The sequence below is a fragment of the Pseudopipra pipra genome, chromosome 3 (assembly GCF_036250125.1).
Source record: "Pseudopipra pipra isolate bDixPip1 chromosome 3, bDixPip1.hap1, whole genome shotgun sequence".
NCBI classification, from domain to species: Eukaryota; Metazoa; Chordata; class Aves; order Passeriformes; family Pipridae; genus Pseudopipra; species Pseudopipra pipra.
The window spans coordinates 15,506,795-15,534,057 of NC_087551.1; the positions used below are offsets into that span (position 1 = coordinate 15,506,795).

The 27,263-nt window shown below is 43.9% G+C and overlaps 1 protein-coding gene and 1 long non-coding RNA gene across 4 annotated transcripts in view; one reads left to right on the plus strand and one right to left on the minus strand.

Annotated features, from left to right (window-relative positions):
• LOC135410967 (uncharacterized) overlaps nucleotides 1-2,103 on the minus strand; it is a 31,770-nt gene extending 29,667 nt beyond the window's left edge. The window contains exon 1 of one of the 2 annotated variants that reach the window (XR_010428950.1): nucleotides 2,005-2,103. This is a non-coding gene — a long non-coding RNA (uncharacterized LOC135410967). Of the gene's footprint in view, nucleotides 1-1,893; nucleotides 1,967-2,004 lie in introns of those variants that run through there. The other variant, XR_010428951.1, reaches the window with a different exon arrangement.
• KCNK12 (potassium two pore domain channel subfamily K member 12) lies at nucleotides 1,867-27,060 on the plus strand. Of its 2 annotated transcripts, XM_064647995.1 has the most exons (3): nucleotides 1,867-2,248; nucleotides 20,008-20,899; nucleotides 24,416-27,060. In XM_064647995.1, exons 1-3 carry the CDS (start codon nucleotides 1,897-1,899, stop codon nucleotides 24,450-24,452), a joined length of 1,281 nt encoding a protein of 426 aa, XP_064504065.1. In that variant the 5' UTR covers nucleotides 1,867-1,896; the 3' UTR covers nucleotides 24,453-27,060. The 2 variants fall into 2 exon arrangements, with proteins under 2 accessions (XP_064504065.1, XP_064504066.1); XM_064647996.1 differs by having other exon boundaries at nucleotides 20,008-27,060.
• Nucleotides 27,061-27,263: the final 203 nt, after the last annotated feature.

The following is a 27,263-nucleotide window of genomic DNA, read 5'->3' on the forward strand; positions in this document are numbered from 1 at the left end:
GTTTAATTATTTTATTTTTACTTAGTTTTAGTATTTATAATGGGACACAACTGACACTTTGAAATAGGAGACACTTTTTTTCTTAGGAGTTGCATGTGGTATTGGTTGCCTTGAGCACAACAGAAGATGGAAATCTTCTTTGATACTTCTAAACACTTTCACTTCTACTGAAAAAAATGCTTTAGCACAAAAGCAATAGTGGCAAAAACCAAAGTTTAAACATGCTAGTGGCTATCAAAATATGATACTTGAGTACTTTGTAAACTAAGTATTCGCATTTTATCAGTGGCCTTTTCCTAGGAAGCATAGTTGTAAACACAAGCTATTTTCTTCACCTGACAAGTATAAACGGTCTGCTAGAAAAGGAGGAAATTCTCCCACTACAGATGTGGCAAAGAGATAACTGCCAGTAATGTGAAATTTCATGGCCAAGCATAATCTCTCAGATCCAAAATAAGAAATAAACGTGTGAAGAACAGCTATGGAGAAGTCCTAGTGATGGCAAATAGCCCTTTTCTAAAAGACATCAAGTAGCCACCTAGAGACAGCAAATATTTTCCTGTATTAAAAAAAATAGAACTTAGGCTATAAAAAACCATAAACCAGGACACAAGCTCCCGTTGCGGTGAGACTGACACTGGCAACTGTAAATCGTGGGGAGGATTTGCTCCTCCAAGCCCAGATCTTTCCTACACGTGTTATCATCCCCTACACACACGTTTGCAGGACTGGCATCACTCCCATCCCTTTGCAATATTTTATCAGTGTGAATTCTCGTTTTATTTAAAAAATACGAATGTAATTATTTACTTCAAGTCTACCAGGGAAGGACTGCAGTTCTTACTGCAGCGTAACAGATAAGAAAGGCTACAGTGTTTATTCAAAGGCAAACAGCGAAAACAGAATACACCAGATGGGGGGGGGGGGGGGGGGAACGGGGGAAGCCACCTTTCATACAGTGGCTAAGATTGAATGGGCATTTGGCACCGAACCCAAAATTTATCATTTTCTTGGGTCCAATTTTGTGCAGCCCAAAATCTGGAGTCAGATCAGAAACAACGATTCGCGCACTTAGAAATGACTAAAATTAATTAATTAGCGCTCCACCGACCGGCACCAACTCCGTTAAAAACACCCCTCTTGGCACGGGGCACGAGAGAAATGTTTTCAAAGCCAAACAACCCCCGCAGCGGCAAAGGCGCATCGCACACACAGCGAGGGAGCGGCCAAGTTCCCCGTGTCCCTGCTTCCCGGGCGCGCCCGGGGGGGCGGCCACCGGCCGGGGCCGCGGTGGCAGCGGAGAACTGGGGAGCGGCGGGCAGGGCTGGGCCGGGCCGGGCAGGGCGTCCCCGTCCCGCCCCATCCCTCCCCCGGGCCGGGCGCGGCGGCGCCCCGGGGGCGCGGCACCGGCGGCTCGGGCGGCCCGGCCCGGGCGGGCGGCACCGGCGGCGGCGGAGCTGGGGGAGCCTTCCCGCCGGGGATGCGGCTCCCCGGGGGACGCGCCGCACGCTCCCGCCCTCCGCCCGCCGTCGACCGGGCGCCGCGCGGAGCCTCCGCCTCCGCCTCCCCGCGGCGTCTCCCCCGCGGCGGGGCCGCCGCCGCCGCCGCCCCGCATGGCCAGAGCGAGCCGGCCGGGGCGCGCCGCCGAGCCCGCGCCGCAGCAGCCCCCGGCCCCGGGGCCGCGGGGCGTCGGGCTGAGGGCGGGCGGGCGAGCCCAGCGGCCCCGGGGCGCCGCCGCCAGCCGGGCGGGCAGCTCCGCCGGGGGATGACTCAGAGCCGCGGCCCCTGCAGCGAAGCCGCCGCCGCCGCTCCGGGCTCCGCGCGGCGCCGCCCCATGCCCGCGCCCCCCGCCGGGGGCCGCCCGCCGCCCGCCGCGCCCGCCGCGCCGCGCACCGGATGATGCCCCCGCGGGGGGCGGCGGGCTCCTGCCGCCGGCGGCGCCTGGCGCCCCTCAACGAGGACAACGGGCGGTTCCTGCTGCTGGCCGCCCTCATCGCGGCGTACCTGAGCGCCGGCGCCACCGTCTTCTCGGCCCTCGAGAGCCCGTCGGAGGCGGCCGCGCAGCTCCGCTGGAACCGGACCCTGCACAACTTCAGCCGCATCTTCAACATCAGCCTGCCGGAGCTGCGCGCCTTCCTGCGGAGCTACGAGGCGGCTATGGCCGCGGGCATCCGCGTCGACGCTCTGCGGCCCCGCTGGGACTTCCCCGGCGCCTTCTACTTCGTGGGCACCGTCGTCTCCACCATAGGTGAGCGCCGCCCCGACGGCCCCGCGGCGCAGAACCGCCCGCCCGGGGGATGCCGCGGCCGCGGCCCGGTCGTTATAGCGACCAAAGTTTGGGGAGAGGCGCTGCCGCGTTGCTGTGACAACCGGGGGCCTCGCAGTAGAGGGGCGTCCGGCTCCCTGTGTCCCCCCGCTCACCTCCCAGCCCGGCGAGTCGCGGTCGCACCGCCTGCCCCGCTGCGCGGAGCCGGGGACCGGCGCTTCTCCCGCCCCGCAGCGCTCCGGCTCCCGCGGGTTCGCAGGACCGCCGGCCGTCTGTGCCCCGGGCCGGCGGTGTCGGGGGTCCCGTCCCTACCCATTAAACTTCTGCTGCCGGCCGTTGGGTTTACAGTCGGCCCGAAGGAGCGAGCAGGGCTGGCGGATCCCCGAGCAGCGCTGCCCGCGCCCCCACCGCGCCGGGATGTGCCTGCCGGGAGAGTGGCTCGGTACCGGGAGAGGCGGCACAGGGCCCCGAAAGCAGCGGGCTGATGGAGATGCTGAGTGAGAGCCGGGCGTTCGCGGTGCCTGGCCGCTGAACTTGGTACCGGCTTTAACTGTTGGCAAAGTTGTGTGTGTGACTAAAGACACAATCTGTATATCTTCCAGCTGTAGCATAATACACGTTCTCCGTGTATCGCTGGTCACAGCTGGCTGCAGTTGTTAATATCCCATAGGTGTTCAGGAAGAGCAGCACTTTGTAAGCAAATGGGGAGTTTTGGGGGGAGGATATGTTTTTACTATAAAATTACTGGGGTTTATTCTAAAATTTCTTACTCTAAAAGCACAATTAAGAACTATTATATCGGAGATTTAGCCAAAGTAAAGCCGTGACTGTCTGCTGGTCTCGGGCTATTGCTTGAGAAATCCTGTCCCTGTGGACACAGAATCCTACTGATCTTAACTCTGACAGATTTTAAGTATTGTAACAAGCCAATTGTCTTGGGGCTTCTGAGCGTAAATTTCGTGTTTCCCCTTTATTAGAGAGGCAGAAACGCACAGCTCATTATTGCACTTACATTCATTAGGTTCGAAAATATTTTGTCAATAGTGACTAATCTATATAATAGAGTCGTGATGGTGACTACAGCAGTGTTGTCAGGTAGTTACTTTTTGCATTGAATAGTTCAGTTAACTTTTGCTTTGCAAGTATGTTCAATAGTCCAGTCACTAGAAAACCATTTTAATTAAGCATTAGGCCTTCTTCATCACTGGAACATACATTTAAAAAAGATCATTTTGACTGACCTGAATGGATGGACGAAAAAGTCCGTGTATTTAACAAACCCACTCTTTCCTTACACCTGCTGTAGCAAACAGAAATTTTCAGGTGATGTGTAAACACATCACTTCCCCACCAACCCTGCCTTCTCCTCCCTGAGGTTATTGAAATGTAAAATGTTTCTCTTCATTTGCATTTGTTTGCATCTCCATTGCCCCATCTGCAGTCATTTGTACCTGGGCAGAGGGAATGAGGATATCAGCAGGGGGTTTTGCCGCTCTTGACCGCTGTAAATGGCTGAACCAAGAATTGTGTTTCTCGTATTCCTGTAGCAAAACTGAGGGCGCCGGGGCACTGCTCTCTCGTTATAGCCAAAAATACCCCCATATCTCACATGCGAGATGGAGGCTGAAGACTGTTTTTTGAGCTACAACAAAGGCCAGGTTATGACAAGGACTCCCCAAGCAGTACCTTCTCTTGGCATTCTACCTGCTAGTGCTTACTCCTGGATTACTTACAGTACTTTGTGTGAGTTCAGAGAACCTGCTGTGGAACAAGGCTTTGCTTTGGGTGAGGAGATGCAGCAGAAGGTAGCTCAAAGTGAAGCCAAGTTCTGCCTTTGGGCACAGCGAAGGCCATGGCAGAGCTGCTGTGCTGGGGGTGCCAAGCTGTACAGCCCAGCAGAAGCAGTGTCTCCTACCCCTCAAGGCTGTTGCACTCCATCCTGGAATAGCTTTTAGCAGCTACAGGTACAGTTCCTGCAGATGAAGAGGAACTGCTGCCCCCACCTCAGTCCTTCTCCTTGCATGCCTTTTCAAGCTGCTGCAGCTCATAGAGGGACAAAGCCCATGGTGAGCTTGGCTGCCTCTCCGTGGGCAAGGTTTCTTCCACCACACAGTTTATTCAGTTAGTATTGGCAGCTCTGCCCAGCAAAAGCAAGAAAATCCAGCGAATTAACTAGTTGTCCAACTAAACCCCAAAACTGTACTCTTAGTCAAATGTGCCCAAAGCTGTCTGGCTCATGGTCCCATCAGGGAGAAACCAAATGGTAGGCATCAGAATGTCACCTGAGGGAGCAGTTCCAGAGTCGTTCTTTCGTGGTCCATTTTTCCCTTCCCAGCCAGCTCATTTATGTACCCACCCACCTGGAGTACCTTTAATTCCACTGCTCACACACCACATTGTCCTGGTTCAGAGCAATTTGACTTGCTTTCGTGTCATGCTTAATTGACAAGAACTGTGTCTTTACTCAACCTCACCAAGAACTACCAGACATCCAGAGTCAAAACAGCTTGCCTTCCTCAACAACTTCATCAGTTAAGTGTGTCAAAACAACTTTACTGCTCCAGCTAAACACGCTACTATCCTAGTGCCGTGTTGGAAAGCTTTCTTACTCACTGCTTGACAAACAGCAAGTATATGCAGTGTCTGTCAAGGGTAAAGCACCCGCAGGTTGCTCAGGTTCTTATCTGTAGAGGATTCCAGCTTACAGGTATCTCACTGTGTCTTTTAAAGCCCTCACTCTGCTTTAATAAAACTCTGTTTTAATAAAACTACTAAATCTTTCGTACGAAGACATCAATATAGTCACAGGGACAGGGCTGCAAGTTTTCCTGGGGTTTGTGTAAGCTGAACAGAGGGAGAGAGACTCCAGTTCTTCATCCTTGTGTGAACAAGGGTTAGGCATAGCCAGGCTTGGAGAAGACTGCTCCATCCACCCTCCTTGAGCGGGGCCTTTGCAGAGCTGAGCAGCACCCCGTCATTAGGTGCTTCCTTGGCTGCACTTCTGCATTTCCCTAATTACACAGGGATGCAGTCAAATCCTCTCGGTGAAAAACTTGATAGTAAGATCTTTAAGAAATGAGAGTTAAAATGAAATGATAAGTCTAATATTAAAGCATTTTGCTGAATAACCCATAAAGCAAGTGGCTTACAGCCCATAAAACACCCTCTTGATAGCAATCTGGGCATTCGTTTTTCTACTATTGCATTGTTTGTGCTTGAATAATGAAATGATGAGTCTATTTTCATTAGACATATCTTGATTTTTCAGGGCTATGTAAGAAAATTATTCAGTCTAATTTCTGGTTGTTTGCTGTCAGATTACACCATCTATTCAGTCATTATTTTGCACTCCAAAAGGTAGTGTTTTTATAGGCAGCTATTATTGTTCTGATTTCTTTAAGGAGCAGCTAGGTGAAATTTATTCTTGATTCTTTGGTCTAAGTGACAGTAGACTTTGTTTTTCAGTTGAGTTTTTTCTTTCCTTCTCCAAATGCAAACCATCGATAGTTCCGAACACTTTGTTAAAAACTGAAAGCAAAAGCATAAGTCAGACCAGTTTTCTTCCTGGTAAAATGTTGCAGCATAATCAGTCATAGCTTTCCCCATATTCTAGGAGCACAGATTCATTCTGCCTAGCACATCAGACAGCTCTGGAATGCCTGAAGCTCTGGATTTCTGACTTCAGTCCATGTCTCTAGACTCTATACCAAGATTTTTTTCTTCTCTTAAATGTTAGAATAAACCTTGGGTGCCTCACTAGTAAAACATATTGAGACACAGACTTATCAAATTTGGATTTTAAGCTTCTTATGTATAAGAACATATGTTTTATAAATCCGGTGATATAATTGATTTATAGAAATCCATACCAGACATTAAAAAATGAGGTTGAGAGAGGTACTCCAATTTGTAAAAGTGATTTTTCAATATAATATTTTATAAAGGACCATTACTGCGGGTGGACTGTTTTGGGATGGAACATGTCTGGGTTACATGTGCTTGAGAGGGGCCCCGGGAAGAAAAGATAAAAGGATCCTCTCTCTGTAAAACTCTGTGAAGGCTACAGGTGTTCAGGGCACAGTGTGTAGGAGTGAGCAAGACTGTTCATCCTTTCCTTGTCCCTGAGGTATCCTGTTAAATGACTCAATATTCTGGTGGACTGACAGCTCCACACAAAGGGAAGGGGTACCTTCTGCTCTTACCTTAAATGAGACACACAATGTTCGGTGTTTTCTTCCGTCTCACTGGCTTCTGGGAGCTGTTCTCTGCTTGCTTAGGATGTCAGCTGGATTGGAGCTTCTTCTCTGTGGGTCCTCTGTAGGGATCTATCATACTCAGCATGTTATTTCTGCTTGTGCTCCACAATGTAACCACCATAACCACTCAAGTCTAAAATATCTTCTGGCGTAGTCTTGTGAAAAAATCTGGTGGTCCAGCTGTTCTGGAGGTGATAATTAAATGGAAGTGATGTGCAAAATACAGTTGGACAGCTCAGCAAGCAAATGGTCAGCTGTTGGACTGCACTGCTAGGAGCCAGGGAGTGAGCCTGCAAGAGCAGGCACTTCATAGGATAATTTGGCAAGAAATTTCACAAATAATTGAGATGATCTGAAGGTTTTAAGGGGGAAGAATATTTGCCCTGTCTTCTTCATTGCTGTATTTCAGGACATGAACTTGAGCCATAGCCACAGGAGGTTCTGGCTCTCTGCTCTCTGTGAATGCAGTCTCACTGTCTATACAGCCAATGCATCCAAAAGGCGACATCCAAACCAGAATGTAAACCTGATCAGCATCAGTGTTACTGCTCTGCAATTCCCTGAGGCTTGTACAGGCAGCTTTTGGGAGGCTTCAGATTAGGGGGGAGTTGCCTCCAGAGTTGACCTTCTTAAAGTTAAGAAATAATCAAACAAAACCAAATGAGAAAGCAGCTGGAAGAGCAAGCAGTATCATTAAGCTGCAGTGTCGGGTTATTTGTCCTTGCCATGCTATATACAGTCTGCAGCCAGCATGAGAGTGTGTTTCAGGCAGATCTGATTCCTTTGGTGCATGTCATGTTTTAATCAATGTGCTGGTGGATTTCTGGAAGTTATTTTCTCACTTGGGCAGTCTCGATAAGGAACAGAGAGCAAGAGACTCAGAGGGCAGCAGGTGAATGGTCAGCATACTTCTGTGGAGAGAAGTGATCCTACAGTGATTTTCCTCAGAGGAACACCTGGCACTGTAGCAATATTTTCTACTTGCCATAGCTGCATAGGATTATTAACTTCTTTGGGTACCAGATAGGCATTTCATTAGTATGTGGGCATAGGTTGTGTGCTCTGAGCAGGAAGGTAATCTAAAACACAGCTTGCCTTCTTGTCCTTGAGAGCAAAAACAGGAAGCTTTACTTGGAGTACCTCCATGTAATTACACGGGTAACTTGAGGTGTCCCCACTGTAGGGTCTCGATGAAATAATTTTGATCATAAATTTGTGGGGGTTTTATTCTAGAAGGCAGAAGGGAGAAACCCCAGTACTTTAAATAAAGCCCTTTTTAAAAGAAAAAATAATCTGAAAATATTATATCAGTCTCAATACTGCTTAGGATTTGCCTGCCCTTGTAGGGTTATGCCAGCAACAGAAAATGAAGCTATTACTGTGCTTTGGTCATCTAAACTGAGTAATTTCTACAGAGCACTTTATTTTAGATTACTTACTCTTAACAGATTCAGAGATTTCTTAAATATTAAACCCTAGCTATGAAACCAAATGTTTTAAAACACTAACGTCAGTGCAGTGGAGATCTAGTTGTTGTTTTACTGCTGCAGAAGTTAAGTCGAGGACAGCCAACCAAATCGTACTTCTTTTTCTGTGCCCATGGAGTTTGAGGTGCTCAGCTGGAACACTGAAACGTGGGGTCTCCAGCTGAATGTCAAACACCACAGCATCTCAGAGCAACCACCCGAAACACAAAGCCTGTCTGTAACACCAGGGAATAAAGAATTTGCCCAGCATCACATGAGATATGGTCCAGCATCTCAGAAGTCAGGGGAAATTTTATACTGACTTACTATGTGGTGTGATTCAGGTTCAAAATCATGACCAATTGGAGTTTGTAATCATGAATTCCCTGTTTGTGCAGCCCTCAAGGTCCCTCTAGCTCAGGTAGTTGAAGGAGCAGTGTCTGCTTAGTGAGCAGATACCTCCTGCTTAGCAGAACATTCTATTTGGCCTTCAGTCTTCTGGGTAGCAAATACCTGTATTTTAGTTCCCTAAGCATTAACAAGAGCTTGGCGATGTGACTGCAAACCAAACATTGGTGTGCCAAAACACCACTTTGACAGCTCTCCATCCATGGAGGTGACTCACGAGGCTCCAGCCAGTCCGTCTCTTATTACTGAGCAACCTCCCTGTAAACCAGTTATCGCGCCTGTAATAGCAGTGAGGGATCATAATTACCAGGCTTATCAGCTGCTCTGTTTGCTGCAGGCTCATAAATCCAAATCCTGCTTGAAACCCTATGGGCTGTGTTCCTGTGGAGCCTGGCCAGTCCCTAGACTCTTCCCCCAGCTTTGCAGTCCTGGGGATATTCCCCCTTTCTTTCTCTTACAGCTTATCTAACACTCCCTGCTCACCTGCCTGTCTCAGGTACTCTTAATTTCTACAGCTTCTGCTGCCTCCCCCACAATTAGTATGCCATTGTCTACTGGTGATTTGTTTTCTTGATTAACTTTTGAATATTTGTTTGATGTCCTTGCAGTCTTTCATGTTAATAGTTACCAAAGAAGTCAAAAGTAAACCTTTACAGTTTCTTTCTGTTCCTCATCACTCCTGTCCCTCTTCCATTGTGTTAATCCTGCTATTGATCCCCATTTCTTTTTCGGTCTATTTCTTTCTTCTCTGATTGTCTTCAGTTTGACACAGATCATACACACCTCATCATTTTTTCTCACTTGTACCGATGGGTCATCTTCACCAGCACACTGTCTTGTTTTTATTCAAACTTTAATTGCTCTTCATTGTGGAGAGAAGGGGAAAGCAATTATAGGATAGTTCTGTTGGCAATTAACGTCATGTAACAATACCCACTCCTGGTGTTATGCTGGAAAATACAGTGTCATTTCTTTATTGTAATGAATGCAGTTGTTACCGTATCTTTGCAGCAATTGAAGTGAATGAGAATTTTACCTCTTGCCATAATACCACCAGGGTTAGAGCAACAAAAAAAACAACTTGGAACATGTCATTTGCAATTTTTAGAGTGAAGAGAGCTTGATATTGTTGGAAACATAACCTGTGACCATGATCTGCGTGAGCCTTGCTTACCTATATCAAAAGAGACAGTTTTCGTAGTGTGTCAGCACCAAGTGCATATCTGAGGGCATTTTGGGAGAAGACTGTTTAGGGCAAAGATTAGGGTTCATGCTGGTGAACATTTGAAATGTGAAAGTCCTCCCAAGCACAGTAAATCTTGGAAGTGACAATAAAAACCTCCTGTGAATAGAAACGCTTTAGTAGCAAACAGGACTATAATCCAAGGGGCAGTTGCATAGCAATCCAGGCAAATCAAATATCTCCTCAATAGCCTACATCTGCTGAAGTCAATAGTAGACCAGTTTACAGAGCTTTAGGAAATCCTGCTTTACTCATTTTATTGGCACACTAGGTTTCTAAAACAAATGTAGGTCTGCTGTTGCCAGCACTCGTTATTACTGTGTACAATACATCTTCCCAAGCTCAGTGGGTCTGTTGATGGCACTGGCTGGCACACCTAGACATTGGAAGGTTTCAGTGCAATCCCTCATGAATCAAATGAGAGGTAGAATGAAAATTAAATCTAATTGCATTAGATGAGGCAAAGCATTAGCAGCCTTTTCAAGTAATTAAAGCTTTGGGGTGGAATAAGATAAGAAATTGAATGGTTTGATGTTAACATATGGGATTACTTATTATGAGTGAGACACTGCTATTGCTCGTGTTTAAAAATCCGTAGTAAGTGGATGAAAAAAGCAGTACTACCTTGATAACAGTTGTAGCCTCACAGTAATTTCTCAATGGATTTTAACCTTTCTGAGCTTGTACCACTGCAGCTTCTTTCCCATCAGAAGTGATTGGCCATATGTTTCCCTTTCATTCTCAAGTCTAACACAGGCAAATTTAATCATGGCAGAAACTGCAACGAGGGCAAATTTGCCCATGTGAGAACTGAGTGAGAAACTAATCCAGTAAATTTCTGTTAAAACCAGATGAAATCCTTTCAGTTATTCGTTATTGAATATTCTGTCATCTCTTTGCTCAGCCTGAGCATTGTGCAAACAATATATTTATTTTCTGAGGCCAAACAAAAAATACAGTGTCACTCACGCTCAGTGTGCATGGAGTCAAGTTTGCTTTAAGACTCTTGGAAGTGGGGGGACATGACTGCAGTGTAAAGGTCTTAAATTCAAATTGTGATTTTCATGAGAGATGTAGAAATAAGCTGTTTGATAAAATGATTTGATTTACAAAAAGGGCTATTGGCAGAGCTGTGAGGACCAGGGAAATCTCAGATAAAATCGAAAGCTCAAAATTACCCTGGTAATGTGGCAAAGTTGTTCAGTATCGTTAAATTAAAAAGTAGTCAAGGGAAATGCATACTAAGGAAGGAAGAGTTAATGCAGAAGTAGCAAATGGGAAGTAACTGGTTAGTCAACAGTCCTGCCACCCTGTATTTCTGCAACACTGTATTTCTGTTAAAGTTACTTAAAATCTTCGTGCCTTCATGAGTGAATTAGAAGAGCTGCCCAAGCAAAAAGATACTTGACAGTTTGCTTCTTTACTTTCAGCTGGAACTTTTTAAAATAAGGGGCTCATGAAGGCATGTTTAAACCATTACCAAGTCCAGGTAGATTTTTGTAGAGATTTGAAAAAAAAAAACCCAGCCAAACAGTGGAGAAGATGTTTTCACGTTTAGAGTCTTTCTATCCCACCAGTCCATATTTATAGCCTAACTCTTTATAAAGCAGAAGAGATGACACAGCTATCAAGAAACAGATGTTCTCTCAACACCTACCTACACTAACACCACTGGCAGAAGAAAAATATGCTACAAGTCTATTGTTTAATCCTCTCGAAAGGTAAGCCAGCAATGTAACCATGAAACAGCCTTTCCCATCTGTAAGGCTCAGAAAGCCTAAGAGTGACATCTTGTTTTATGAGAATTCTTACGTGGGGAAGTACGACATACGCCCAGGATCACTTGTGAAATTCAGATAATGCTGTTTCTTAGCCTGAAACAAGAAGTATTGTGAGATGTACTGGCAGTGAAGTGACAGTACATGTGCAAATATTCTTTCGAAGCCAATGATGTCTCAAGAACATAACAAAATTTGAATGCCATTATTCTTTTTCCCTTGCAGCTCAGAAAAAAAAAAAATGCTCAACCTCAGGTCTACACAGATATCTGAAATGCAACTGCAAGTTTCAATAAACAGCAAAAGCAGGTGTGAATGCTTATGTTTGAAACACTGTTTGAAATGACAGGGCATAAGCTTTTTTTCTGTTAGGGTGTTGCTTAGATACGTGATTATCCACACGAAAAACATTCTCGACAACCACAGGAAAAGAAGAATGGAAGCAGCTTTAAAAGATGAAAAATTATGATTGCAGGAGAATTCTGCTTTTTTTTTGTTAATCTGGAATATGGAGACTAAAGGAAGGTCAGAGGAGGTGGGAATGTATGGCTTCAGATATTGGCCACATCTCAAGAGAGGGAGGGAATTGGTGACTCCTGGGGTCCATGAGCTATGCCTCCATGTATATCCGTGGTTACTGAGACACACTTTGTGTATTTCTGGGTTATCGTACTTTTGTTTTCTGCAGACTTTTTTAAATAGTTACTCTAAATTCAGGTATGTTTCTTCTGTCTCATAGTGTCTCAGAAACCTCTGTGTTTTAGCTGAGGTTTGGCAGTGCAGTAAGCTGAGGCAGATGCTTCTGCCCACAGCCTGGAATGTGAGCAGCAGAGGTTGGACACCGCCCCAACAGCTGTTAATGCAAGAGTTTGAAGACCCTTATCTTCTAGGGGAGATAAGGGAGACATTTTCCACAGTAATATAAGGTACTTAAGTAACCAAGGGGCATGTGGGCTATATTTTTCCATTATTGACACTACCACCATTTCAGAAAAGATTATAGCAAAGTGGTTTTCCCCAGCTGTTAGGATAAGGAAAGAAAACAAACCAGAGAAAGGACCCTGCAATCATCCAGTGTGGAGGTAGCCACAAGAAGCGGCTCTGGACTAGTTTAGATTAATTCACAAAGAGACAGGCTGCAAGAACACCCTGCTCTCATCCCATTTTCCTTTGGGAGGTGGTTTAGCACTAATTTAGGCAACACTAACCCCTATTCTCTCTGTCTTAACGAGCCATTAGAGTAATCCAGCTGTGCCAAGGGGTAGAGTAACTGACAAAACAAGAGGGGATTTAGCATCATCTTGCTTAAGATTTGTCCAAGAAAGCATATAATGAAGAAAATAATTTCAGTCTTGATTTTTATGACTGTAAACCAGAGACTGGCCCCAAGAATTTAGCGCAGAAGAAGATTATATTATTTAAAAGAACAGTAAAACCTTAAGTATTGAAAGACAGTTTGTTTGTGAACAATATGATGATAGAAAAGGAATATTGTCACACCACAGGTCACCTCCATCTCTATGCAGTCAATTCAGCAAGAATCGACCTTCTTTTTCTCTGTCTGTTTTGAATTCATACTCCTGATTTTCATTCTTCCCTGAGCTTCATTCTCTATCATCTCCTTTTAGGAGAGGTCCCCTCTCCCTCATGTTCCGCTGCAGTAGGATGGATTAGCTAAAAAACCTGAACATAAGCTTGTCAAAGATTTTGAGCCTCAAGCCTGTGACGCTTCCCATGTGTTCCCTCTTCAGGGGCTACTGCTTAGCAAGACCGTGGGCCAGAGCTGCTGCTCAGCTGGCAACACTGGTGACTTGGCACAAGTCAGTCCCCGTTTGCTTGTACAAGGTATATAAAGGAGCAGCCAGCCCCAGCCAGGGAACCATAAAACTGATTTAGAGACACTTCTGCTTCTTTCTGGGCTTGGTTCTGTGTCAAAGAAGCTTGGCCAGACTTCCTTATGTATTTACTGGGCTATGTCTTTAGGATAGTGGCATTAAGTAGCGAGCAAGGGTGGACTTGTTTAGTTAGTCTTTGGGTATGCACTTTCTTCACGTGCTGTACACAGAAAAGGCACATGCAGTACCACTGAGGGAAAAGGCTTGCCTACTTCTGGTGAATGAAAAGATCAAGAGTACTGCTGCTGCTGGCGAAGCTGAAGCCCCAGCGCTTATCTTTTTAAGGGTCATTTATCACTCAAATTTACAAAGGTTAGGCCACTTGAGCTGACAAATGTGCCTGCTGAGTACCCACTAGAAACTAAGGTCTTTCTTGGAATGCTCAACTAGAATGCTTCAGCGTAGAAAAACACCCTTGAGAAACCTGCTGCAGGGAGGAGAAAAACGTTCAGGAGCAGCCAGGTTTTGAAGGACGTTAGTCCTCTCTCCTTCCCTAAGGTATTTCAGGGGGCACCCCCAAAGCCTTAGACCCCATCAAGGTAATACTCCTCTCAGGGCCAGCATATCCTTCACCCTAAAAATGTTGCTCCCGCTCTGTTACCCAAGACAGCGTCTCCTGAGGCATGGGGTCCCCTCTTCACCTGCCCACTGACATGGCCAGGTGTCAGCCCCACACAGCAGCACCTCTGCATGTAAATACTCTGTCTGGAGTCGAGCTTCACATTCCCATCTTGAGGGGATTTCATGAGGCAGATTTCCTTACAGCTTCTTATCCTCCAGTTGCTGGCCCTGTTGCCTTTCTAGCAGAAGAGGTCCTTCATCACCACCTCTCCTCCAAAATTTCCTCTCCAGAGCACATGACTGCTCTGTTCAATCCCAGGACCACAGCCACCAGCAGCTCTGCTTACCTCTACAGCCCTCTTCATCACACCATTCTCTGTTGCAGGAACCTCTTGCATTGTTCCCTCGAGGCAGCCTCTCATAACATCCTACTGCCCTCCATGGATGCCCACGGGAGTTCAAGCCCCTTGCCCACAGGTGGAAATCACAGGTTGCTAGAGAAGCTGGGGAGTCCCAGCACCTCTGCCCTGATGCAGTTGCTCTTCTGCCTCCCAGCCCTGGGCATGTGTGCTTGCCCAGCCCTGTCTCTTGTCCTCACCCAAGTTGCAGCTGGGAATAATTTTAGGTTCATCTTTGTCATTCATTTCTACAGAAAAATATTGTTACCTCTTAGTCTCTTTTCATACCTTTCACATGCACCTGGTAACTAACAACTATTTTATTAACTTCACCTTTGAATGCCATCATTGCAAATTTAATCACTTTTTTTTTCCCAAGGAAGCTTGGGTTATTTTAGGCTTACAGTTCTATTAACCCTTTTTAAAACCAGTGTACTTTAAAGAGGAATGAATATTGTGGCCGTGACCTTTTAGCCTGTGGTTTAAATCATGTCCAGCAGAGAAATGCTGAGGGTGATTGATTCTGGTGTTCACTGATGTTACGCATTGCAGTGCTGTGGATAACCAATAACCTGATCACAGCTGTGTGTAAACAGAATAAAACTGATGCTGTGGAAAGCCTTTAATAATTGCCTGCAGCTCCTTTAAACTCCTTAATGTTCAATTAATCATCTCCTGGTTCTGTTCTGCCAGCATTGCTCCTTTTTAGTAGCAGTTATCTCAAACACCTCACTAATATTTCACAGATGGAGATGAAACAAGGAGCAACAGCAGAGACCTGGATGGGTTTTAACTACATTCATTAAGTTTATCATGGTGGTGTTTCAGGTCACTGAATAGACTGGGCATCTTTTCCCAAAGTCTCTGGATGCGTGTATGCACTTTTTTATATACTGAACATTCAGTTAGGAACACAAACAAACCCAAAAAACCTCGCACTTGGTTTAGGTCACTCTGGTTCACACAGCAAATTTACAGGAATTCTGACCACCTATTTACTGTAGGCTTTGGGAACAACAAGTCTGTTCCGCGTGTTAAAGGAATGTCTCTAAAATAACTTTTAGAAAGTTAGGAAATGCCAGAAACTGCCTGCTTATTCATGTTGAGTTGGTGTATGGGTATGAGCAAGGGTGGATGGGTGAATGGGTCGATCAATAGGTAGAATGTTTATGGGAGTCAGTTCTTAATTGGATAGTCACTCAGCGTTTTCTCCATGGAATATCTGCTCAGTACATGGGTCACCAAGGACTATGAGCTTATGTATGATACAGGTTAGACCAGCTCTAAAAACTGCAGTTGTACCTCATGTCTTCAGACATTGAATAGGTCCAACTTAAAAGGTCTTAATTTGTGCAGTGCTAGGCAGACTGCTACTATTCAGGAGCTGTTTCCAGACACTAATCTAAATAAGATCAAATGGGATTTTTAGAGCAACTTTGATATTAAAGGATTTGCAGTGGAAAAGCTCTAAAAAGATTTACAGTATTTTAGTAAAGCGGGCTGAGAAAGAATGTTAAAGGGAAAGTAAGTTTTTAATTTGTAGTCTGAAAACAGAAAGCCAGGTGGAAGAACTGACTTGTAGTAGTCTCATTCCTTGGGTAAAAGCACTGGATACAGCAGTTTTGTCAGCTCTCAGCTGTGACCCTGTATCCAAGGCAACTGTTTCTGAATGTTAGGTGGTGAGGAGCTATAGAATAGATGAGAGGCAGTTGTGAAATATATAGGTATGATTCTCAGGGGAAATAGTAATGAAATGCCAACAGGTGGAAAAGGGTTGAAGAAAGCACCAGAACCCAAACTTGGAATTCAGAATAGGATGTTTTCTTCCTTGGTGTTAGTTCCTACATGTTAGTCAATAAAGACCAACCAGGGCTGTTGGAAAGCTATGAAGTAAAGCAAGCGTGGAACAGATGTGAAACAAAATTGCTTGCTCTTTCTTTCTCTGTCTGTGTTCTGTAACCCCCATCTCTTGGGGACCAATCCTGCAAGAACTTAGTCTTTGTGTTGCAAGAACTTCTTTCCCTCTGGAAGCAGAATTCTGGTTATAGTTGTTCTTGTTCTTGTTTATTTCTGAGGAATCATTTGTTTAAAAAGATGTATTCAGCCATTTTAGTTTCTTTTATTCCTTTAAATGTAGCTACATTATATTTATGTAGAGGTGATGCTACACTGATGATCTGTGCTGTTTCACTCTAGGATGTAAAATTATGTGCTGACTTGCTGTGTGAGTGAAGTCCTATAGCAGGACACTTGCATAAGAAGAACTGGAGTGCCTGAGAGAGGCAGGGACACATTATGCCATGGTAAAGGCTGGAAGACTTTTTTTTGTGTAGTTCTTGAAGTGACTAAAACTTTATTCCATCTCTGGAGAAATACATCTTTACTGGAAAACTGTCAACCTTTTTAATCTCAAACTATAGTAAGACAAAGCAATTGGCCTGAAAGAAGAGCTCATAGGTACTAAAGCTGCTATTCTTTTTTATCTTCTGTCATCAACTATCTCTTTTACCTGTAAGAAAATAGGTAAAAGAGAGCAAGAACAACAGGAAGCATGTCATGAGTTTGCCCAGCTGTACTACCTCTTGAATCCATCACCAGGTTAAGTAATTTAAACTCCAGAAGAGCAGAATTGTAACCACAGAACCTGTTAAACAAGTCAGGATGAGGGTCTTATTTATTGCCAGCACTTACTCATGAGAGGCTGCTGAAGAGAGTTTTTATCAACTCATCTCTACTGATTCGGTTTGGGGAGGAGAAGTATCAAACACATGAAATTATTGCTGCCATAGAGCTTGTATTTGAACTGGTGAATCAGAGTGAGGCAGAATTAGTATGAGGGAGGTTGAAATATTGCATCTGAGCCACACAAAGTCAACCCCAAGGTACCTGTATAATACGTCTCAGGGCCATGAAAAATGTAAAGCACCGTTGCGCTTTTTTTCCTTGTACTGTCTCAGAGGCACAGGCAGTTCTGGATTAATTTGTTTCATCCAGGCATCATGATGTACCTTAGCCTTGAGAGGGGGCTGAGCTCAGAGGTGGTGTACAGAATAGACTGAGACTAACCCCCTCGTGGTCCAGGTGGTGCCAAAGGGACAAACACGGCTGGCAAAGGAAGACCCTGTGTGGAGAGTATGTGAGTGCACTTCCCTCAGCCAGCTGTTGACCTGAAGTTACATGAGGGACGTGTTTTAGTGGTGGGCTTGGCAGTGCTGGGCTAACAGTTGGACTCAATGATCTTAAAGGTCTTTTCCAACCTAAATGATTCTATGATTCTCTGTTTTCCTGGTCTCACCTGTTTCTTAGCACTCTTGTTGCTGTGATGGGTTCTTTCACCTTGCATAGCTACATACAGAATTTTGGTGACATTATGCTTCAGAAAATCTCAAAACATCAGAAGTATAAAACTTCAACACCTCTCATGAATGATCACCGAAAATACTGAAAAGCTTCAGCACATTTACAACTTGATCCAAACTGTCACTACCTCTTTTTTTTTTCCCTAATTAATAAATGTGTCTAGCCATATGTGGGACAATAAACCCATTTATTTTGATGGTGATGTTCACATGCTTGCTGTGAAGCACATGTTTAAATGCTTTGCTGACAAGGCAGAGGCGAACAGATGCCTTTTCCATAACAAGCTGGCTGTGTATCTCTAGCTGGCAACCGCAGCAGGCTCCCCAGCTTCTTCTGAGGGCCAAGCACTATTCATCATTAAATGAGACAGCTCCTGCTAGCAGCCAGCCCAATCCAAAGAACAGGTCTACCCCACAGAGGAGAAGGAACTAGGAAGAGCTTCCCAATGACCCACGTTAAACCTGGGACCCCAAGGCAGGCTTCTTCAGGTCTGCTCAAAGGTGGTCTTTTTTAACACTACAAAGTGGAGAAACGGTAGGTCCAGAAAACAAAATATAATTACCTCTTCGGTGATATTTTCTGGTAATACTGTGCAAGTTTTTCACTGACTTTTACAGAAAATACTCTTTTTACTGTGAAGGTACTAATCAAAGAATAATAGAATGGTTTGGGTTGGAAGGGACTTGAAAGAGCATTATTCACAACACCCCTGCTGTGGGCAGAGACACCTTCCACTAGACCAAGTAACTCAAATTACACAGTATAGTCTGAATTGCTGGCACACAGCTGTTTCCAAGCATGCCAAATCTCTTGTGAAAGTAGGACCACCTTTTTCACCATGCACCTTCATGTTATTGAAAAGATATATCCGAGTTTACTTGTCGTGAGCATTTACATTTTTTATCAACCAATGTGAAATTCTCTGTCAGTGAAGTAGGAAGGGAGCACAGGTAAACTACCCAGAAGAAATACAGCCATTGCAAAAATAAACCAGTAGATTTCAAGCAGCAATCTCAATTCATTATATATAGGAAATATTTTCCTGTTGCTGTTTGAAGGTGCATCATGGTAATAAACTGGATTTAATGATTTCATTATGATCTATAATTACATCATTGTGCTCTATGCTAGAAGTAGCTCCTTTTTCTTTACAAACTTTTATTTATGTGGTCTGATATTGGTATTTACCTCCTTGAATATGTTACTTGCTCAGTATTTTTGTGGAACAATAATTTCAGCATGTGGATTTTTTACAAACCATTAGTTTCGATTACATGCAGTTACTTATTCATGGGACATGAGCAGTCACCTCGATCCTGTCAGTGTGCTTTTTGACTCAACCGCCAAGTGTTCTTACAGGGAAGAGTAGTAGAACAAGGGCAATACCTGCAGAATTGAGTTTCAGAAGCATCTTCCTGAGATTGTATGTGAAATATATGTAAATCATTTCCATAATACAACTGCTACAGCAAATAACATGGAGTGAACTTACTGTATTTATTTGCATGCAAATTTAAGATCACTTTTGCTGTTATTTAACCATCTGTAGCTACAAGATATTACTGCTTGTTCATAAAATTATGCGTATGAGTAATGTCATAATAATAAGTAATATTACAATAAGTAATTCTTAAAAAGAAAAGGTGAATTAATATTGTTGCTGCATCTTCCCTGAGTGTTTATACTCTGATTTTTCTATTTAACTTCGCAGCAGTGTTTTTCCCTGGTGTAATTATCAGTCTGAGAGTTCCTAATGCTCCCAGTCTGCCAGGCAGCTCTCTAGTGTGATGGCTTTTCCCTCCCTCTGTGATGATACCAGGTGGTCTAGTTGCGGTTGGGATTTGGATAAGACTTTAAAATGCTGTTACGTTTAAAACAATATTTGATATATGGGAGGTGAGTTATACAGCCTGAAATCTTGCCTCTTCTCAGCAGGAATTATATAATTGGACCTCTATAACAGAAGTGTTACACTGGGTTACAACTTGTGAACAGCAAGCTTAAACTTTCCATCGGGTCATGCGGGGCTGGCGCATATGAGAGCAGCGAAGTGGTCTCTTCACCTCATCCCACCTTGAAGAGGTTTGGGCTTGGTGATCCTTCCACCGGCATTTACAGACTGGTGTTGCTCTGTTAATACACTGCTGTTCATATGTGCAAGGATTTTTTTCTTGCTTTCAGGTTTTAGTCATCTTGTTGAGCTTTGTGGTGCCTTCTTTGCTCTTTACAGAACTCGGTTTTATGTTGGCCTGAGCTGATTTAGAGATAGCACTCCTTTTGTCCAGTGAGACGAGACCCTTGTTAAATTACACATATCCTGAGCTTACACATGAAAACCTATGTCATTAACATTACCCATTTATCTCCACACCACAGGTTTTGGAATGACCACACCCGCAACTGTGGCTGGAAAGGTATTCCTCATCGTTTATGGCCTTTTTGGGTGTGCTGGGACTATCCTTTTCTTCAACCTCTTCTTGGAGCGCATTATCTCCCTCCTGGCATTTATCATGAAGGCGTGCCACGAGAGACAGCTGCGAAGAAGTGGTCTCCTACCTCCCAACTTCCGAAGGGGGCCAGCTATGTCTGGGGTGGGCAGCCTCGTGGGCTGGAAGCCATCCGTTTACCATGTGTTGCTGATTCTGGGAATATTTGCTATTACCCTTTCCTGCTGCGCCTCCGCGATGTACACGGCGGTGGAAGGATGGAACTACGTTGATTCCTTGTACTATTGCTTTGTCACATTCAGCACCATCGGCTTTGGAGATTTGGTAAGCAGCCAGAACGCTGCATACCAAAATCAGGGATTATACAGATTCGGAAACTTTGTATTTATATTTATGGGGGTATGTTGCATATACTCTCTTTTTAATGTCATTTCAATTGTAATCAAGCAAGTTTTGAACTGGGTGTTGAAAAAATTCGAATGCAGATGTTGCCCAAAGTGCCATAAATCAAGTACCCGCCTCAGCCGTCGCAACGCCATCACCCCCGGAGCCCGCCTGCGTCGACAGAACATCTCAGTGGACACTGATGGACAGTACGACAGTGACACCGAGGGGAGGAGGCTCTCTGGAGAGATGATCTCCATGAGGGAGCTCACGGCATCCAATAAAGTCTCCCTGGCCATTTTGCAGAAGCAGTTGTCCGAGACGGCCAACGGCTACCCGAGGAATGTTTGTATCAATACGAGACAAAACGGTTTCTCTGCAGGGGTGGGTGCTCTAGCCATCATGAACAACCGCTTGGCAGAAACGAGTGATTCTAGGTAGAGTTTTTGAAATTCCTTTTGTTTCTCTAATAAAAATGAAGTGGTGACTAGGCTGGAATTATCATTGTAAGCTACTGGAAAGTTTTAAATTCAGACACAGCCTTGGTATTCATTGGGCGTTCAGCATTTTAGTCTCTGGGGGTTTTATAAGTTTTCTCTAATATGCATTGAGATATTTATCATTATGTTACAATTTTCCCCTGAGGGTCTTTTGGAAGAGACTTGGATGTCTTTGATGCAGAATCTGATGCAGTTACAGAAGGATGGTGTGCATGGTTAGGATGGTGTCAATACCAGCCCCTGTTCTTCAGAACAGAGCCTAAACCCAAACTCTGTGTTAAAATGCGTTGTGGGCAAGTTTGGCTCCATATTCAAACATGGGGTTGGTAAGGTTTGATTAAACCGGTATCTCACAGTTTGTTGAAGTCTGGATCTGGCCCTGAGCTCTGTGCTTGATGCTCTTCAGCAATTCCTCACAGCAGGTCTGTATGTAACACACATGTAGGTGATGGCTGCCACACCACCTTTAGTGTGATTGTGCTTCCCTTCAATAACCCTACTGACTTCAACAGCAGAGGATTGAATGGGCTGGATTCCCCTCATACAAATTATGGGTTTTAGCCAGTCATGTCTGAAAGACTGCCTGCCACCTAACTCATAAAAGTCAGGGGGTTATCAAGGACCATATCAAAGTGTGCAAAACTATTCCTGCCTACTGAATAACTGGAAACAGGCAATTGTCATCTTCAGTACTGACTTCATGTAATGCAAGAGAAGCCAGTATGCACCTCTGGTATCAAATGTTTGCATCACCACTGAAATGCTTATTTCATTACTTTCACATTAAAATAAGTCACTAAAATGAACACAGGCTCTCTGTTGTCCTAAATTTGCATCTTTTGCTTCTGCAGTATTGTTGCAGAGATTCATGCAAATGAGTTCCTTGCAGTTTTTTGAGGGCTCCAGCCCTGTACTTGTTTCCCACAAATCTGACTGTGTAGGTTATACAGAAGAGCACTACTTTGGAGTTCCCCCCGAAAGCTGGCTTCCCCTAGAATGCTGATGTGAAGTCATAAATTGGCCTTTGGCTGTTGCTACCATCTTAAGCCATATTTAACCTGCACTAGCCCAAACCACTGAAAAACCAGAAGCAAACCTGGTCTGGAGTGTCTAGTTTAGCATAACAAATGGGTGCAGAGGAATTGCTGCAAATCTCTTTTGAAATACATGCACAGCTCTGGATCATTTCTCTAAATTCTCTCTACTATGCTGTGAAGTTAATTAAAAGGCTGCTGCTGATTCCAGGCAAGAAACAAAACTTGAGCTTATATTCTGAACCACAGTGATCTGCTCTTGGAAACTTCTTTTGAAGTTGTAGGCAAGACCATGAGTAACTAGGTTGGTCACTGAATAAATTGAAGAAGCTGATGAAAACAAACTGGGAATATTAGAAATGATTGAAAATATTTCCATGAAGTTTCATATAGATATTTTACTCTGTTGTTTACTTACTTTACTTTGCTTTGCCTGGGTCTGGGGTAGCCATCATTTTTGCTTTCCTTTAAATTTGTAGTGGTGCAAAATGTTTTGGAATTTAACCTTGGAAAACTAACTTTTAATTTGAGGTTTTGCACACTTGAGCCTGCCAGATGAAGTATGGCAATGATTGTATCTTTTTCCTGACGAAAAGGAATCAGAGGAGCAGATACAGATACAGATCCATCACACATGGATCTGTATCATACTAAACATAGTCACAACTTTTGTCAAGATGCATTTGGCCAGAAACAGGCAGTGATGATTGTGTTCTCTTTCTACCTGACACAGACTCACACTTAAGATTATGTGGTATAGTAGAGTCCGCATTCAAGAGGCAGGAGCTTTCTTGATGGTAGGGAGAGTCCCCAAGGTCCACGCGTCAGAGTGCCTTCCTGTCTGTGCACTCCTGCTCTTTGAAGAAGCAGGAAGAGTTCAAAGTGTTTGGTGATCCTAACTTGAAGCCCACTGAAGGATAAATTTAAGTAGGCTGTGTAGGGGCAGGTCATGGTCTGGAGAAGACTCAAAGACTGGCTGCAGAAGTTGAAAGACCCATTTCAGGGAGGCACCTTCTAGAAATGCCGGGGACATCTTTGGAAACAGCAGAGGCAGGGAACCAAAAGAATGAAAATTTGTTATTTTCCCTTGGGATTACCCCTACAGGTAAATAACTATGATGGTTTATGTGTTCGTTAATTAAAAGTGTGAATGAGACCCTGCTCTCTTTCTGCAGCTAGACTCTCAGGTTTGTATCTTGGTACATTTGCCATCATGAGGACTATTACTCATTAGAAGGAGCCCCACTCTGTGAAGTGTTGTATAAATCAAGGCAGATGGGCTCTGTCCCAAAGGACTAAGGAGTTTGAATAGATAGGACCCCAAGCCACAGGAGAGTTTGTTATTTTGCTCATAAAACCATGTTCAAATTCATTAACATTCTGTGAGCTGAAGAACTCTGTGGGGAAAAATTTGCAAATTAAGGTGGGGGGGTTTTCAGTAAGTTGTTTTTAAAGGATAAATATAACCATAATTAGGGTCCTGTTTAAATGTTTGTAAATTGTTGTCAAACTACCTATTCCTGCCTGGGAAATACAGTGATGTAATATGAAGTTGTACATACCTCCTCTGTACTTTTTCTGCATTTAGGCAAAGGCAGTCTGTTGTAACATGATTTAAATGTTTCTGAGTCTGTCTGGTACCATCGTTTACATTGGTGCCTTTGCAGGACCCTTTGCAGCTCCTGTTGACCCCAGGGGAAGTTGGACCAGGTCCCACAGCTGGGCTTCTCAAGGGATTTGAGCATCTGATTGCTGCTCTATGCACCTAGGTCTAATGTTTATTTATTCCCAAGATCCTTGATACACTCCATTCTGCTTCTCCTTAGCCACAGAGGCATATAAAGTGCATGCCCAGTTGTTTACCAGTGCCCCTATTTCTTGCAGTGCACATATCCCTAGAAGCTGATACAGCTCAACCACAGGGACCCCCAGTTTGTATCTAAGCCCTGTAAAAATCCCCAACCCCATCCAGCTCAGCAAAGCCAGTTTATGAGAGGGTCAGAGCAAAGTTACTGAGCTGGGTCTCACTGGGAAGCATCTGACAAAGGGTGGCCTTACAGTTCCCTCATATTCAGTGGCCGAAGTATTTTTCAAGGATGCATGAAAACCAAGCTCCAAGTCTCTACTCTTTAGCCTGCTAACACTACCTGGGCACCCATCACCTTTGTGCATGAGTACCTGAGCCAAGAGGACATAGGAGATTTGAGATCAGTCATTTGTAGTCCCTTGTGCTCTCCCTTAGCATTTTCTTAATGAAAATTCCTCTTTAAACTTGCCAGACATGGGCACCTAACTCCTCTTTGATTGTGCATGGTCCAGCTCGGGATTCCCTGGGGCAACCTGCTCCTTTTGTGAATTAACCCCTAAACATGCACCAATTGCACCAAGTGCAATTCCTCCTGGTATTTCGTTTTCACAGACAAAGCAGATACCAGCAATACCTGGACACAGGCTGAAGCACAAGAAATCAGAAGGAAACTGAAGGAACACAGTGGGACAGTGAAAGCACACTGCACTAGATTGCACTTTCTTTTCAGGTAATTTGGGAGTTGTATTACATTCTTGAAATGTTTCTTTTTTTCTAGGTTTTATTTTTGGATAGCCTTGAAAGAATGCAATTAACTTAGGATTTAAAAGTTCATCTTCCCTGATACAACCCCCTCAGCCCCCCCTGCAGAACAGCAGCAGTGGCTCCTAGCTGGCACAGACCAAGACATCTCAGTTGTACAGGCTGAGAAGTTGTACAGGCAGTGCAGACCTGAGCTCAGACCCCATGGCCCAGGTTAGTCTTTTGCTGCCTGAGCCCAGGAAAGAGCATTCAGGAGCAGCAGAAAGCTACAGGACTTGGGACTTCTCTGTGAGCCAGCCCTTAGTGAGACCAATGATGGCACAGGTGTGAGCTGGTCAGACAGAGGAGATACCGAGTTCACCTGGCACATGTGCTAATACCTTGCAGATGAAAATTAAAATTTAGGTGAAAATTAGTGAGTGACAATGACCAAGCAGCATCTTTTCTTACCCCTTGAGCTCAGGGCAGAACAATTACAAGGACTAGTTTCTTGTGAAACCTGTAGCATGTGGCAAGTCACTACATTCACTTCTTGGGGTTTGTCTTCCCTGTTTGTGTCTTGGACAAAGTTTGGAGTCACACTGAGATGTCATCTGTTTCTCTTTGGTTTCTTCCCATCTGCAAAGCACAGTTCTCATTTTGTGCAAAAAATTTAGATCGCTTTTTTTTTGCTTGCAATAAGGAAGGACGTCCTTCAGACCATATAGATGTTCAGAGAAGTAATCTGAGTGACCTCAGCCGCACATGGAAGTTTCTGAAGGACGAGGCTGCAGTTTGCCTGTCTCCCTGCAGAAGAAGCATTGCACAAGTAACTCCCATTACTGCTAGCAAGACATATAAATGTTCTTTAGGCAGTGGTTGGGGCCATGCAGCAGGAGGCACAACTGAAAATGCAAGATGGGTATTTGTGCCTCTTTGCTATGTACGTGCTAGTTGGCAGCCCAATTAGGAGCTCTGATTGCAACCAGAATTACTGGTGGAAGACAGGAGAGATGTAAGAATCACACCAAAGCTCTCTGTGACCATGGTGTCCCAGCACTACTTCAGCCCTTTTCTCTTCCCCAGCTTTCTGCGGGTGAAAATTTGGGTATATTATGACCATTTACCCATATTTCAGTCATGTCTTAGCTTGCTACTGAAAGACAGACTTATAGCAGTAGTGGAGGTCATATAGCCAGGTGTGTAGGCACGGTATAAACCTGATTGCCTATGTGGGATGAATTTATAATTATATGAAAATTAGCTAGCAATGAGACCGTTCTCACTTCTTAGTATTTTTCCAGCCTTTAAATTGAAAAATATTCAGTGACAAATCATTGCAACGAATGTTCAGAGCTAATCTAAACAAAACCGTATTTTGCTGATTGCTAGCAAATCTATGGGTATGGCTTCTGCTCTAATTGGATTACTAATGTGCCTTTCCAAACCAATACACATTTGCAATGCTATATTTAAATAATACAGTAAATGCTATGTTACATAATAACTTCAATTAGGGCAAATTAATACTTGACTCACACAAAATAACTAATGAACTGTGCATTGCTCATTGTACAACCGACATGCAATTTCTTTTTGTGTGTGTGAATATGTCCATATTTGAGCTCAAATTCTGCTTTCATGAATGCTAGGGAAACAGAAACTACATTGTAGAAAATAATGGACAATTCCACTGAGATTCCACAAAGGATATGCATATTAGTACATACACAGTAAGTGGTTCATTATGCATGATAAATATGTTGTACAGCAACAGCACTGAGGAAGGACTACTTCAGTTTACACAGCCACAGTCTGTGGCTACCAATAAAGACACATGCCTTTTTTCTTTCTCTTTTTGTTTATTAAATAGGTAACATCCACCCTGTAATTAGAATAAGACTTTAAAGCATCAAAAAGAAAATGCAATTGCCCTAAAGTTTGCATAGCCAAAAAGAGGTCTAAAGTCAGATCCAGGTGTGTCTCAGACAGCTCCCAAGCCCAGACTCAGCATGGGATGCAGGTAGGTTTAAAATTGTGTAACATCATCATCCCATGTGTTTTCAGGATTGGGCTCTCCAGCAGGTGGTGCTTTATCAAACAGTCTTAAGAAATACAAAGGTGTTCCCATATTCCTTTTATACTTTGCAAGATGTAACAGTACTTTTTGAAGCCAGTGAGTCAATGCAAAAGTAATGCTTTTATAACATACAATAAACAATGAGAAAAAATTACTGCTATTTCTGACTCTGCAAATCAAACAGCCAAGTTTTCTCAATGGGTATAATTTCCTATTCCATGCAAGTAAAATTATGTCCAGAAAATTTTTGCTTGTGGTAACATCAATAGACTGCACAGGCAGTGCAAAAATTCAGTTCCAATTTCATTATAAAACCTCAGTATCTGAAAGCACATATGAAAATGGTTTGCAGATTGGTGGAGGTGGGGAGGGATTGTGTGTGTAAACATTGTTTATTTACAAAAATAAAAAGTACTATTCTACTTATACAAACACATTTTTAACTCACTGGAATACTACCTTGTTGGGTACTCTGCAAAAATATTAGTTCCAAAGTTCCAGCTGATTTCAGTTATTCAAATCTCACGATACATGCTCAAAAAACATTCCTGTTTATTTTATTTCTTTTTAAAAGAGCACAGCTTGGTAGGTATCTTTAACTGAACTGGCATTACTGTTTCCTATTACAAGCCTCAGTAG